This window comes from Hibiscus syriacus, unplaced genomic scaffold (assembly GCF_006381635.1).
Source record: "Hibiscus syriacus cultivar Baekdansim isolate YM2019G1 unplaced genomic scaffold, ASM638163v2 tig00110556_pilon, whole genome shotgun sequence".
Lineage (NCBI taxonomy): Eukaryota > Viridiplantae > Streptophyta > Magnoliopsida > Malvales > Malvaceae > Hibiscus > Hibiscus syriacus.
The window spans coordinates 4,274,209-4,290,059 of NW_024062779.1; the positions used below are offsets into that span (position 1 = coordinate 4,274,209).

General features: G+C 31.1%; 1 protein-coding gene across 2 annotated transcripts; it reads right to left on the reverse strand.

The window, feature by feature from the left end:
- Window positions 1-3,573: 3,573 nt before the first annotated feature.
- LOC120131673 (BOI-related E3 ubiquitin-protein ligase 1-like) lies at window positions 3,574-5,206 on the reverse strand. 2 transcript variants are annotated; one of them, XM_039148609.1, is made up of 3 exons: window positions 4,888-5,206; window positions 4,427-4,790; window positions 3,574-4,290 (listed from the first exon to the last, which is right to left on the reverse strand). In XM_039148609.1, exons 1-3 carry the CDS (start codon window positions 4,941-4,943, stop codon window positions 3,721-3,723), a joined length of 990 nt encoding a protein of 329 aa, XP_039004540.1. In that variant the 5' UTR covers window positions 4,944-5,206; the 3' UTR covers window positions 3,574-3,720. The 2 variants fall into 2 exon arrangements, with proteins under 2 accessions (XP_039004540.1, XP_039004539.1); XM_039148608.1 differs by having other exon boundaries at window positions 4,427-4,793.
- Window positions 5,207-15,851: the final 10,645 nt, after the last annotated feature.

Sequence of the window (15,851 nt, forward strand, 5' to 3'; positions counted from 1 at the left end):
GTTAAGTTCAACTTGAAATAAAATTATGGTTTGGTCAGCAGCTGATGAGCAATCAGTGATTGAGTGAAAACTTCGCACCACCTTCATCAATTTTCTTTGGTCCAACATTTGTTGTCTACCCATCATTCTGAGCTCCATTTCTTTGTCATTCACCAGCCATGACTAGAAAATTAAGATTCTCGTGATTATTCATGAATGAATTGGGTCAAATTTGGTTAGTCATTAACTTTTTTATCCAAAATTTTGTTCAACTTGTCACATCGGGAGAATCCATTAATATCGATGTTATATAATAATTTATTATTTATAATTTTCAATGAGGCTTATCTGAAAATGGCATCGAAATCCGACTTTCATGCAATCAAACCTAACCCCAATTCAAGAGGGAAATAACGTTTCATCTACCTCATTCAAACATCAAAATCATTTTTTCTATAGGATGATTGGATGAATTTCTTCTAATAAATTATTTATAAATTTCATTTTTTTATTTATACGTACACGTATAGTGGCAATATCTATTTACTCGATATAAAACTCTTAATATTATATTTTTATAATCATTAGATTAATGAAAATGATTTGTTTAGATTAATAATAAAAAATATTAAAAAATATTAAAAAAAACCAATTATTTAATTTTACTCGTTTCAATGTATTGTCACCCCAAGTGTGTGTATATATAAAACTTGGAAAGTTGCCCGGTCAAATAGTGGTTGTCTGCTCGCATCTCGTAAATGTTGAAATTCCTACCACCTAATACAGAAGGAAAAATCAATTGGGAACTCGCCGAAGCTTTCCAGTGCATGAGAATATTGAGGGTAAAATGCACTGTGACCAATGAGACTTTTCTGAAAGAGTAAAAAAAAAAAGGTTGAATTTGGTAGCGACATGTGCCCCGAAACATCATTATTAAATTAATCCATGCTTTATGGATCAACTCTAATTGTCAAATTTATCACAATTTTTCTCGAGAAATTTCAGTCGGTAACTCTAATTGTCTTTATCTGATATTTTACGATGCTTTTTTCGAAGCAAAACTTTAATTATGGGACTGCCGTTGCCATCCACATTGTCCTCTACTTATATAATTATAATAATTTTTATAAGGTCAATCATTTTCGCCATATATTATTTTGTAAAGTTGTAAAAAAAAAACCCTATTACTCTCTCCATTCTAGCGCCACTCTTTTCTTATATTTTCTTTCTAACTTTTGATTGGTTAGTAGTAAACGGTACCATTCTTGGTCTTAGTCGTAGCTTTTTGATCTTTTTTTAAAATCACATTTTTACTTTTTATTTATAATAATATCACTTTTATGGTACGATTTTTTATGTCTTCATTCCATGTTTTTTCTGTATTTTGATAGTTTTTTTTTGTTCTTTTCATAGTTTTTTCACTTAATTTTCACATGATTGGATTTGACTGTCACGACTGCTTAATATGGTGTTTATTTGTTATCTCGTTGATTTTCCATATCTTGCACCATCGTATTAGATTTGGATACGCAACTTGTGTTCATAGATGATTTTCTCATGAAGCTTGACTCTGATTTCCATTTGTCGGTGGTATTTCAATAGTTTAATCTTCTGATGTGGTTCGTTTGTTGTTGCAGTCAAATCTTCTCGTATATACATGTTATTCGATGGTTTTTGAATAGATTTTTCACCTTTTCATTGTATGGTCCATATATTATGTTAAATGACTAGTTTTTTTGTCACAAGGATATCCAAATTATGTGTTAGTTTACTATTCTAATGGTAAGACCTCATTGTAGTTTTAGGTATTTTTTAATAAAATTAGCTGTTCTTTACTGTCAAAAAAATATTATTATAAAATAACAAATAAGATATGAATGGTTGACTCAATTCATTTGTATTGAGTTTGAATCAAATTGATCACTCAACTATCTCAACAACGTTGTTTTAGAATTGAAGCATCAAATTATAATATAAAAATCTTATTTTTTTTATTAAATAACTAGGAGTGATTGAGTGTATAATATTCAACCCCTTTATCAGGTAGTTTAAGCAACTTTTTTTTACAAGTAGTTTAAGAAATAATATAGTATTGATGATCCAACTCTGTAGCATGACTACACATATTTTAATGTTCAGTTTATATATCTTATAATTTTAAAAACCACGCATACAATAAACAAATATTACTACAAAATACAACACTAAATAAAAATTGATATAAACATAGCATAAATACATGAATGTGTTAAAATACACATAAAAGGATTGTAATTTAATCCAATAACGAAGATAATCATAAACCTAAGAAACCGAACCTCTCATGGATAGTTGGGTAGATACCTCCCCAAGCCAAGGTTGGATAGCGTTAAATGGTATTCACTCAAAGGAGAGTTGGTTTAATCAATGGGAAAGGAATAGGCAACTAACACTTGCTTGCCTAAATATGATAGCTCCAGTTTCTTGGTTGTTCGCTTATCAACTTGGTTAGCCGGTCTTTGAAAATTTCCTATCCAATATTATCAATATATTATATTCCAAATTTTCTTTACTAATACAACTGAATAATATTTGGACTGACCATTATATTTTTTATTGGATTAATTCAGTTTTTTTAACGAAGTTAAATCTTATAAAATCATAATAAAGTTTGATGATATATCCCGTATTTTACTAAAATATCTATCATTATCTACCTACCAACCATATATTATTTAACGAAACCCAATTTTCTCTCTATATGTGTCAAACTCCATTTTTCATTACACCTTTTGGCTACTGCCTTATGTCATGGTAGCCGAAAGTGTAGTTGAAAGTATGGACATTTGGAAGAAATCTAGCATAACGTGACTATTCAAGAGATTTTAATGGTAAACATTTGACGCATGTGTTCACCATATTAAATGATGTTATATTAAAAATAATAAGAAAATATAGTTTGATTTTAAAATGTCATTAGAAAAAGATTGTTTATTTTAAAAATATAATTGAATTGTTTACTAAAATTTAATTTAATTTATATGGTTTCTAGTATATATATATATATATATATATATTTATAATCAAATATTTTTAACTGTTTAATAATTTTTATATGTGGAGGGATAAAAATTGCAAGTTAAAAAAAATAGAGATTGGAGTTACCCACCCTGGCAAAAAGGAGGGCTAGAAATTAATTGGGAGTGGCCAGCTCCATTTGAGATTCTTTAAGTTTCAGAATAATAGGTGAAAGGTTAAATGAGTGAATGAATAACCAGAAAGCTAGACCCTAGAAATCAAATAATGCTTAACTCTGCCATTTTTACTTTGAGTTTGGTCATCAGGATTCCCCCCACTCGTGTCAGCCCATATGCCCTTATCCTTCTTCTTATTTCATTGCAGAGCCTCTTTTTAATTCATCAAAACATCTTTTCTTATTTCTCTCTTCTATCATATTTCACATATTTTAATGCTAAATACACTAAAGAAAATGCCCAGAAGACTGTAGGAAGAAATTTCTCAGGCCTTCTTAAAACTACTAAAAGAATACCATTCCAAATCGTAAAAATAAGATGCTAAAACAAGAAGAAGAAAAAAACATAAGCATTCATAATTAACCCCAAAAAATAATGAATAAGATGAAACAGATTCTAATACTGAAACCTTTTTTCCTATGAATCATTTCTAGAAAAGATATATGCAGTTCCATTTTCACTTTTTTTTCCACCTTTTTTTCATTAAATCTAACAAAGATTTTTTTTTTCATGACATGTTAACATGAACTCTGGCATTGGTAATAGAATCGCAAACAGGGCAAGTGCCTACCAGAGCGGACCCACAAGCTGTACAGAGACAAAGATGCCTGCATGGCAGCAACAGCACACTCGACTCCATTTCCCCGCACTTCCTACACTTCCTATTATTGTTCCCCACCGCCGCACAACCACCGCCACTCACATGTGGTTGCGGTAGTAGCACCTTGCGCCACCCTTCATCGCTGCTTCCACAGCTAGACTCCGCATCGTCGGCCAACGCAGCTGCTCCTCCACCGCTCACGTGGCGTTCCTCGCTGACGTGCACCAGAATTTGTTCTAAATTGGTGCGCAAGGACTTGGCAGTGGCTTCGTTTGTTTGTGCCAGGTCTCTCCACAGTTGGTTCTCCACGTACAGGCTTTTAACCCTTTCTTGAAGAATCCAGTTTAGTTTCCCCATTCTTTGCATCTCTTCTTCTTTTTCCATCAGTTTCTTGATTACCCCTTCTTGGATGGCTTTAATCAACATTCTCGATTGGCTTTTTCTTCTTTCTTCAAGTTCAAACCTCACTTTTTCAGTCTGTAATAAATGCAAAAATGTTGATATCAGTAAATTGCCTTGTTAACTGAGCATTAAAGGAAACAAAGAAAAGTTTGCTTTCCCGTTCATTGAAACAGCTGTATTAAGAAAATTTGCTTTTTTAAAGGAAACTTACGTGTTCAACAATGAAACGCTCAATTTCTTGTTGTTGCAGTTGGATCTGGGAGACAACATCATCGTCCATAACAAAGGAAAATCCAGAAAGTTTACTCTTCTGAGAGACGGGATATGAATCAAGGCCATTGACAAACGAATCTCTGGGCCTTTTTCTTGTTGATGAGACTGGGATATTCATGTTATATTTAAGGCCGCTATCAACTTTGTTGATTGAAGTTTTGGCAGAAATCGGATCACAAAAAAAGGGCTGATTCAATGGGAAAAGCTGTGAATCCTGTTGCATCGAACCAACCAAAGGAACACAAGCATCCATCTGGGTACCACATATATTGCCACTCCCTTGATTTGTTTTCAGAAAATCTCTGCTGCAAACAAAATCAAAACTTCATGTAAATAAAATGAAAGCCAAAGAAAGGAGCTTGAAAACAAAATAAACCCATTTCAAATAATAATAAGAACCTGTTGGTGATTAACTGAGTAGGGAAAGGGTTAATATGCGGAGCTTCAACCGCCATTGATAAAAAACAAAAAAGCTAAAACGGTAGGCTATATTTATTCTTGTGCTTCAACGTAAATCGCTTTGGGAATAATATAGAGGGGAAAAGGGCTGGATAGAGGGAAAAGAGAGAGAGGGTCTTTGGCTCTGAAGCAGGAGAGAACAAGGGAGGGATTGATGAGCTTGTAAAACAAAAAAAAGATAAACACAGATATAGGTGGCGACTGGTTTTGAGAGAAAGTCGAGGGCAGACTTTGTTTATAATGAAAAGGGGAGAGGGAATCAAATCGCTATTTATTGTACACCAATTAGCAAAACATGGGGTGTCAGATTTTGTCTTTGGATTTAGATTCGGCTATTATTTACATCCTTCCCCCTTTTAGGGGATTTTTTTTAATCTTTTTTCTTGACCCCGTGCTTGTCTCGGTTAAAAAGTGGAAAAGCAGGGGTAATAAGGGAATTTCGTGTTCCCTTTTGGGTCTGTCAAACGTGGAATTTTTATTATCAATAAACGATGTGGCTGTGATTTTAATCCGAGTAACTGACATGCGGCATATCTGCCACGTTTCAGCTACATGCAGTTGTTCCACGTAGTTTATCACTACGGTCCAGGCACCCCGCGTCATTATCATTATCGGTTTTAGAGAAGAAAATAAACAAAATCCGGTAAAGGCTAAGGGTGGGTGAACGTGACCCAGTGATGGACCCCACTACCTCATTCGCACGTGCAAAGGGCGGGATCATTTTTTAGGCTTCCTCGCAGGGCGTTGCAAAAAAAAAAAAAAAAAACATTCCTCGTATAAGGCTCTAACTCAAATTATTTTTTGAATTGGGACGTTTACATTAATCTCATTAGCCGTTAAATATTTCATAGGTCGTTAAGTATACTTAGATACTTATGAAGATCGTCATATGTTATTAGAGACCTGTGATGGTTATTGTAAGAATCATTTTATTTAAGTAAATAATTATTCGACTGTATTATGTAAAGAATTTTTTTCTATTGTATTATTCAAACATTTGTCCATTTTTAATACAGTAACAAAAATGATAAAAGTGTTTAAATAATGCAATAGGAAAAAAATTCTTCACATAGTGCAGTTAAACCATTATTTATTTAAGTAACGTGATTGCTACAGTGACCACCATATGTTTTCAGGAGCACATGGCGACCTTCATAGGTCTCCAAGAGCACTTGACGACTTATGAAGCTGCAACAGTGAAGACAGAGAAAAGAGTTGTTGCAACAAGATGAAACTTTATCGTAATGAACATTTGACGGCTTATAAAACACTTGACGACCAATAAAATTACTGTAGTAAATATCCTAATTCAATAAATAATTTAAATATAACCCAATATAGAGATTTTTTCCCCCAACGCCCTAAGCCAATAAAAATGAAGTTAAGATAAATGTATTCTCATTTAAATAAGAAAAAAGTATTCAGCGTTGTGGGCCCAGTTACGGTCTGCTACCTTTGTTTTTGTCCCCTTCCTTTCTTTCTTCAGCTGATTGTCTGTGTACGGACAACTAGGCATGAGTGGCAGTGAATAAATCTATTGTGGGACCCAGTTCTTACATTTATTTTTCTCTCTCTCTTTTTAGATTTAATTATTAATTGCATAAGGTTTTTCCTTTAAAGCTAATTAAAAATTTCATTTTTGTTGTTTTAGACAACTAAATGAATTTGATTTATTTAATAATTAGAACGTACATCTTATGAAACACGTTTGTCTTTAGTAAAAGGACTTGAATTCTTCTTCAGAATAATAGAACTTGGATTTTGCCGTTATCAATTGAATCAGTTTTTCCAAAGGTCTGTAATTATTACTGTTGGGTTTTAACTCAAAATATTTGTTATTCATTTGCATGTATGAAAAGAAATATATTTTTGGGTTTATGCTTATGATATTTCTCTTAAAACTAGTATACAAATGAGATAACATAATTCTTAATTTATAGAAACCCAAAATTTTATACTTTACCAAAAAAAAAAGAAAACTCAATCTCTAAATTCATACATTCTTAAATTCAAAAATCATTGTTCAACCAGAGATTCCGGTAACATAATTCATCGGTTTGATTCAGATGACGAAGTAAATTTACTATCGGTGACTAACCAATAGGTGTTGGCTACGGAAACGATGACTAAATGAATGATGGAATGAGATTGGAGAGTTTTGTCGGTGACAATGAGATAAATTACAGATGAACGACGTCCGGTGAAAAAATGAATAAGAAGTGATAATTGATTGGATACTGTCATCCAAAATTTAGGGATACAAGGATTAAAGAATTTGAACTTTAGTTTTTTTTTTAATTTTGAATTTTAGGGATTTTAGATTTTCTTTTTAGGATTTTTTTTTTCAAAATTAAAATATAGATCATATGTCATGCATGACTACAATTCTTTAACATATATTGACGGATTAATTTTTGAAATAATATAAAAACAAAATATTAAATACATAATTTGACAAAAGAAAATCAATTAAAACAAAAAATATGTAATTTCAACATTTATTTAAAAACAACACATAAAATAACAAACTTTACTTTCTTATTTGATTTATGGGTTAATTTAAATGTAAATGCAACTAAGGTAAATTAAATTCTTAATGAGTCATTTTTAATGTAAAAAATGATTAGGGGTGTATCGTATCGCACTTTTAACAAAATATTGATCTCAAAATTGCAATCCAATCATCGATATTTTTAAATATTTTTTCTAAGTGTATTGAACCCAATATTAAACATAAGATATATATTAAACTCAATATGCGTCCTCTTTCTTGCCAGGTCGATATATATAGGGTAAAATTTAATTATAGTATTTTTAATTTTATATTAATTTGATATTATTAAAAATATAAATTTATTATTATTATGAAAAGTTCAATGTGAAAATATTTCTAAGGATCAATATTGAAAAGACTGAGTATTTATGTTCAAACTTCAGTGAAAATAAAAACGATGAAGATGTAGAAGTATGCATAGAGGGACACGTTATCCCCTCAAAAGAATGTTTCAAGTACATAGGGTCTATGATACATAAAGATGTGGGTGTAGATGACGACGTTACACATCATATAAAGGTGAGATGGCTGCTATTGGAGTTTTGTGTGACAAGAGGGATCCTCTAAACTTAAGGGAAAATTTTATATAATGGCAATAAAACCAGCGTTGTTGTATGGATCAGAATGTTGGTCAATCAAGAAGGATCACGTAAGGAGGATGGATGCCGCAGAAATGAGAATGCTACGATAGGCATGTGGTAGAACTCTGTGGGACATGACACCAAACTCTACTATTAGGATGTCCTTAGGGGTGATGTCTGTATCCGAAAAATTAAGGGAGGGAAGACTACGGTGGTTTGAGCATGTCCTTAGGCGACAACCGTCGGATGCAGTTAAGAGGGTAGAGTCGATTACATTCGACGGTAATAATTTCCACGACTTATACTTTATATACATTTATGTCATTAGAATTTATGAAGGCTTAGAACTAGGTTAGCGGAGTAGTCTTGCCTTAGTTTAAGTTTTTAACCCATTAGACTTTATTCCTTCTCGTAGCTTGCTACCGTTGACTATTGTGTATCATTCTCTTCAGGTTTCCTCTTTTTAAATTTAGTCGGGTCTTACGTTTCTGTCTATATGCAGATATTTTAATGCAGGGATTTATTTACAGGGATTACTTCCCATTACAGACGTGCATATGAGGACTGCATATGAAGATTGTTCAACTATGCATTTATTTATTTTATTTATACATGCATTTTATTTTATCTTTATCTTTAATTTGCTGACTGCCGGAGGTCATTCACGGAAGCTGCTCTCAATCCTGGCGTTGGGGGCAGACTAATACCCTACCTCCCCTTATTCCATTACTATATATATATATATATATATATATGAGTGAGTTCTGTCTTTATATATGTTGTGTTTGATGTTGCACCCTACTTGCACATGCATTGATAATGCTTTTTCTTGCTGTCCAAACAGCCTAACCTGTCGGCGCCATACTAGGACTTTCCTTGGATTTCCCAGTTTTTTTTTTACCCCGACGAATGGTTAAAAAGAAGAACGTGTTAGTAGAAATTACAAAAGTATAAAACTTGTACTTCAAATTACCGTGTCAAAACGAAGAAAACGATTTTCAAAACAGGTCAACACATGCATTGCATGGGGATTGATGCAGAATTATGAGTTTGTCAGACAAGGCTTCAGTCATGAATTTTATTTCCAGATTTCATTCTATTAAATAATCGGAATCTCTGGGTTTTGAACTTTGACCGGATACTTATTTTCTTTTTATTTCTGGAAATTTCCCGTTTTGAAAGTCAATGCTTTTGTGTGAGGGGCTTTTCTTGGTTGGCATTTGAAGAAATGGTAGCTGGCTCGCATAATTTGATCGACATTTCCCATTTGATTTCTCCATTAAAAACTGAAATATTATGTAATTAAAGGAAAAACCAGATCAACGGGTTGATACAAGTGGTAAACAACTTAATATCGTTTAAACAATATCTCAGATTTGAGTTATTGTATATGCAAAAAATTATCGTTGGGAGACTCACCCACCAAAACCAGATATGAGACTCAAACATATTAAAATTAATCAATGTAAAACCTTAAAACTCGAAAAAGGAAAACCTAAAAATATCCCCCTCATTATCAACAAAGACGAGTCAATAGTATACATTATTCAAGAAATTTTGCTTAAAATGACTAAGCATTTGACAAAGGTATTATATTAATATTTTATTAAAAAATACTTTCATTACAGAAACTCGTATTCATGATCCAAAGTTTGGTCCCCTTCCTATCTTTCCCCACCATAATTGAATTGATGGATGAATCTGAAAACCATAAAATGGACGCCAATCATTATTAATGCAATTGGTTGAGATTTAAGAATTTTAGCTTGTAAGATCAAATTCGAATTCTACCACCGTTACTCTTGGTGATTGGTGGACAATATGTAAATTCCTATGTAATTTCTAATTAAATTTTAGATGTACCTTAATCCTGGAATAAGAGAGCCACTCGTGACTTAAATTTTGGGGAAAAAAGCACAAAATGGACCAAACTGGATGAAATAAAAAGTGTTCCCAATATAAAATGTCCTGTCGGGGTTTTCACTTTAACGAAAATGAAATTCCAAAAAGAAAAGCAATGAATAAATTGTAGATAAAGAGATTGGACCTAGCAAATAGTTAATGCACATTTTGCTGTCAAGGATTCAACCTAATTATGATTTACTTGGTTATTATAGCTATTCATTAAGATTGATGATAATTATTTTAAATGGTCTATAATTGACCACTACTAGACCTCAATGTTTTAAAAGTTATTTGTGTGCATTTGCTTTGCCAACCAAATCCAATGACTAATTTATTCGGGAACTGAATCCTTTTGCATTAAAAAAAAAATCGAAACGAAATTAATTAATGCGGTCGTTGCATTTCATTCAACTCATATAGTCCTCCCCTGTTGAATTAGGTATTTAGTTATTTAAGTAACTAAATAAAAATAGAACTTGATTTTCTTGGAGACCTAAAAAATAATTACACCTATTTTTTTTAAACGACATAATTTGCATAGTTTTAAAGCCTTTAAAAACATAAAATATAATTAAGCCTTAAAATTTAAAGGCCATAACTTCTCCCACGATGACCGTGATAAATGCAACATTTTAAGAAGAAAACAGTGGATATAAGGCATTCATAACAATTGCATCATCTTTTTCAGCAACAAAAAAAAATTCCATTCACACGTAAATGGACGTATTCGTAAAGGAGGTTCCAGTGAAAAAGCAACAGTTTCGGACCATGCAAAGGGACAAAGAAACTTGGAAATCTTTGCCCTCGGAAATAACGATGTGGATCGGTGGATAATCAAATCGTTTTTCCTTTGGATGCTGCTAAAGAAAATAACCCTTTTAATTGTCCCTGCATGCGTTGGTGTGATAGAGAAACGTTAGGCGTTGTCATCCGTCACGTACTTTATCAAAATTTAATGTCACCCCATTGATTGTGGGCCAAATTTCCAGCCATTCTATCTTGAATGATGTTGACACATGGTGGTCTGGGTCTTTCTTTTTTAACTTTAAAAATTATTCTTAGACTAATGGTGCTAATTAGTTTGGTTTTACTCGTGAATTATTACTATTTATTATGTATCTTTTCAGATTATGATGAAAACCCTAGAAGAAAAATTAAATTGTAGGTACCTATAAAAATAATTTATTTTGTTCGGTTTCTTCTTCGTCTATCTCTTAATTGTTGCAAAAATTTGGGTGTCATTTTCTTGGACTATTTATAGGATCTAAGGTTATATCAATGTAGAGCAGTTTTTGTACACACAATCTGACTAACATGTGTATTTATTATTGATCTTAACAATATGCAGCCCTAAACATGACTTGAAGTCTACGTAACTCGTATCTTAATCATAGTATCTAATCTCATATGATTTTCTTTTTAAATTTATAAAATTTACCATAATCCAAAAGAGTTAACGTTCATCTTAATTATTAAAAATTAATTATTGATTATACTTTTTTTTGAAAGAATTATTGATGAAACATATAAAAGTTGAAAACTTTAAATTAATTTTTTTATACTTGAAAACATATAAAAGTTAAATTAATTATTAAAAATATTAATTTTTGAAAAATGTCAAATCTTAGATCATGGTTTTTTTTTTGAAAGATTTAATGGTGCAAGGTTAGAGCTGGGTGATAGGTATGTATAATTCCCTTGTTTTTTGGGCAATAGAAACGGTGTAGCCTTACCTAATTAGCCGCCCTTGTTGAGTCACCGTGTTGAATCTTTTTAATCAAATTTTGTACAATTTAGAACCACACCAACAACGTATCTTCAAGGGCAAATGGAGGAGGAACTTTGATCATCACAAAACCCAGTTTTTAAACGTCCACTTTTTATTTTCAACCTTGATGTATCATCTATGATTGATCCCTTAATCATATATGAAATTATATAATTCTAATCCAAAATAAATTTAAAGACGAGTAACAGAAACTTAATCACATGCATTTTCATCTGTACACCTATGCAGATCTTGGTTTACCGACTATCCTGATCTGATATATGAATATGCAATCTTATTTTCCCTCCTTTCCTTTGGTAATAAAAGCAGAGCAGGCCGAGAGATGAGTGGTGAATGCAGACTTTGTTTCGTGTGATTCCTTAGGGACCAGATCAAGTGTCGACAATTTTCTGCAATTGTTTAGTTGTTTTGTCTTGGTTCTTTTAACTTTAAAAAACAACTGATTGGACGTTTCAACAACTCGACGTTTCGTTAGATTTATGCATTCATTGCGTGCACCACTGCAGTCCAACATGGTAAAATTTATGATATATATAATAATACTACAACAGTGCAATAATTTAGGTGCATTGTAATGAACGATTCAGGATATCTCATCCTGCAAATTGACCTTGAAAACGCCGCCTTTTATTACTCCTCCATTTTACTTTATAAATTTAAAACTTTATTTTTCCTGGAATGAAACATAAATCTCCCTGTCCCATCTGCAGAACATCATTCTTGACGTTAGAATCATGGGGAGTGGTCTAAACAACTTGTTTGTTTTCTACACATCTTTTTTTTTATTATTAAAAAAGTTATCTCTACTCATCCCTTGTGATGGTTACTCTAATGCTTGCTAAACAACTAGCTGAAGCGTTGAACAATCTTATGAATGAAAGCATTTAAATATGAATATGACTTTTTTAACAATATATTTATATTTGTTTAGTCGATCCTTATATTGCGGTGGACATACATGTGTCTCTTGTGCATGATTTGGTGCAGCCTAGCTTTCAATAGAAAAGTAAACGCATGTTCGAGAGGAAATAAATAACATGAAAAAAGCTCACTTCATAAGTTTGAAAGATATTAAATATGAAATAGATCAAATGTGGAACTTATTAAGCCATCAATAGTGAACAAAACGACATTTGATCCAATTTATTTGACTGGTCAATCTAATTAATTAATTAATTAATTACCATCTACAAGGTCATGATTGATGCAAATCAATAAAATAACATCTCTTCTTTTGTCAAGGCATCACGTAGGATTATTTTTATGTTTTGATGATTAGACTACGTAAACTGTGTGGGTTTCATTTTATTTTTAGGGTTTTTATAAAGAAACCAGACAGTGTTGTGTGTGCTTCTGCAATGTGTCCTTTGTTGGAAACTGAAAACAACCTTCCAAAGAAAAAGCATCCTAGGGCCAATGCAGTTTTGAAAAAAAAACAAATCTATATAATAAAGAATTAATGAAATCAAATCAGTAAAGTGAAACCACGAAAAGTGCTGTCCACACTAATTATTTGGAGCTGATACAAACAACCAAGGAATATTGAACAAAAATAGTGGATACATACGTCTTTATGATTATTTGATCATTATTTTTGAAAGCATAATGGTAAGATAGTTTTGAAAAGTGTCTTTAATGAGTATTTTTTAATGAATTATTGTAATATATAATTTTTTGAAAGTGGAAATGTGATATATTGATTTTTTAAGAATATCATCAACAGCGTCATACAAAATATAGATTGAACAAATACAGTCGTGACTATCATAAGTAAATATAAAAATGATCTTATAAGCAAAAGCGTAAACAATTGATGCAACGACGTCCATAAACGTATCACTCCAACCGCCCGAACAACAAATATGGAGGAAAAAAAAACTTGAAGAAGATCCTATAACGGTCAAACGAAAAAACGATCTCCCCTTAACGACAATCTCATATAGCATAACTATTCGATAACCAACAGATTATCATGGACAAATAAACAAAGAAACCAAACATCGGGAAAGCAACCAACCATGAAATCATGAAGAAACACATGTCTAAAAGAAGACCAATAAAAGCAACCTACATAGGAAGTCCCAAAATATCGATATACATGATACCCTTTCTCAGAAAAAAGACAACATAAAACATTATAGTTAAAATATTTAAACTATAATTACAAACTAGTAAAAGTAGATAAGAATTTGCGGAAAAGAGGAACAAAAAGACAGGGAGATGGCCGTGTAAGGCCACCACCGCTGCCTGAGAGGAAGAAACTTGTGTAACCGGTGGCAAGGAAAATAACTGCTGCACAGAAAAAGTAATTGCTGTCTTTACCCTTATTTATTTTAATATTTTAATATTTATTATTACTCTTTAAAATACTTTTAAGATGATAATTATCATTTTAGACATAATATTTTAGTTGATAAATATATTTAAATAATATTTATAATTTTAATATCGTAATATATGGAATATATCAATTTTAATTATAGTAAAATATAAAATGTATATATATATAAAAAAATTTATTAATGTAAGTGTACAAAGATATAAAATTTAAAATATTTTTAATCTAAATAAATTAACATAATAAGATATAAATTTTCAAATCCATAAATATTTTATTAATCATATTATTGTATCTTGATAAAAATTATAAATTTATAAATTATAAAAAACATATTGTAGAATGATAAAATGAAAATTAAACTTTTAACTCCAAAATTACATAATAACTTTTACATATATATATTGATCCTAAAAGCAATCTTCGAAAACAATATTAAACTGTCCTAAACTTCATGTTTTTAATTTTGGTGTGTGGGAGAAGATCATTAAGGTAAATAATGATTAGAATTAGAGATAAATTGTTTTTTTTCTTCTATGATTAGCGTGCCCCATCAAGTGTTGTGGAAAATTAACCAGACTTTTTTTTAATTTACTATTGCGCCTTATAAGTTTGGGTCAAGTTTATAATTTCAAATGTTTTGATCATTTTTGTGTAGACCAATATCGTTTGGTGTGACTTTTTGAAGTATTTTGATTGTTGTATTGACCCAAATATATAAGCATTTGGCAGCAGAAATGATGAAAGTGGGCGGACAGGAAATTTGAAATTACATATCAAAATAAAAAACACTTAAAAAAATCCTTTTTTTTGGGAGGAATTTTGATAGTGGGGTGTTTGACAAACAACTTAGAGTTGATAGTTGGTAGCTGATTTCAGTAACTGGTTTAACCAATCGATTTGATTAGTTGATTTGAGAAATTGTTTATATAAAAGCGTTTGGTAAAATTTAATTGATAGATGATAGCTGATATGAGTAAAATGACAAATAAGGGTATGATACATTTAATTGTTAAGTACATATATGTTTTATAATAATTTAGTATTTATTGGGATGAAATATTAAAAATTTCTTAAGAAAATTAGTGAATATTTTTTGAAAACTTTGAATATATATTTTAAATTTAATATTTACAAATATTAACCTTGTGAGATTGATACATACTATTAACCTTGTATAAAATATCAATACTACATTTTTTTTTACTTTAATATTTTTCTATATTTTCTTAACTAAAATATATTTGAGAATCTATAACTAAAAAATAGAACAATAAAATAAAACTTCACTAATTCATCATTAGACGTTGCATAAAATTCATTTTACACAAGTTCATTGAAAACAAATTTAGATTACATAAATATTCAAGAAAGAGATACGTATCCAAACAAGTACAAACAAATAGGAATATTTAAGAAACATGATGTGGTCGTCTAGCTTCCATTAAACTGGTAGTGATGTCATCACATACTTTTGTCATTTCTTTAGAGTGTGTTTGATTGGGGGAATGTGAGATTCCCATGGGAATGAAATCCACATCCCCCGTTTGGTTGGCCCGGAATGTCATTCGTGGTAATCTTACATTACTAATAGTAGATATTTTTGGGTATATTATCGGGAATGTCATTACCTCCATTTCCTTAGGTATTGTTGGATTACCGGCGTTTTTTACTAAAATGCCCTTAAATTTTGTTTTCTTTCAAAAATATCCTTATTCTATCATTAAATAATAAAAA

Bases quoted from the DNA above. Each gene is read 5' to 3' on its own strand.
- LOC120131673 (XM_039148608.1), bottom strand. From the start codon at position 4,943: ATGGCGGTTGAAGCTCCGCATATTAACCCTTTCCCTACTCAGTTAATC. The intron at 4,794-4,887 runs GTTCTTATTATT...TTTTGTTTGCAG, and splicing joins ACTCAGTTAATCACCAACAG to CAGAGATTTTCTGAAAACAA. The intron at 4,291-4,426 runs GTAAGTTTCCTT...CATTTATTACAG, and splicing joins AGCGTTTCATTGTTGAACAC to ACTGAAAAAGTGAGGTTTGA.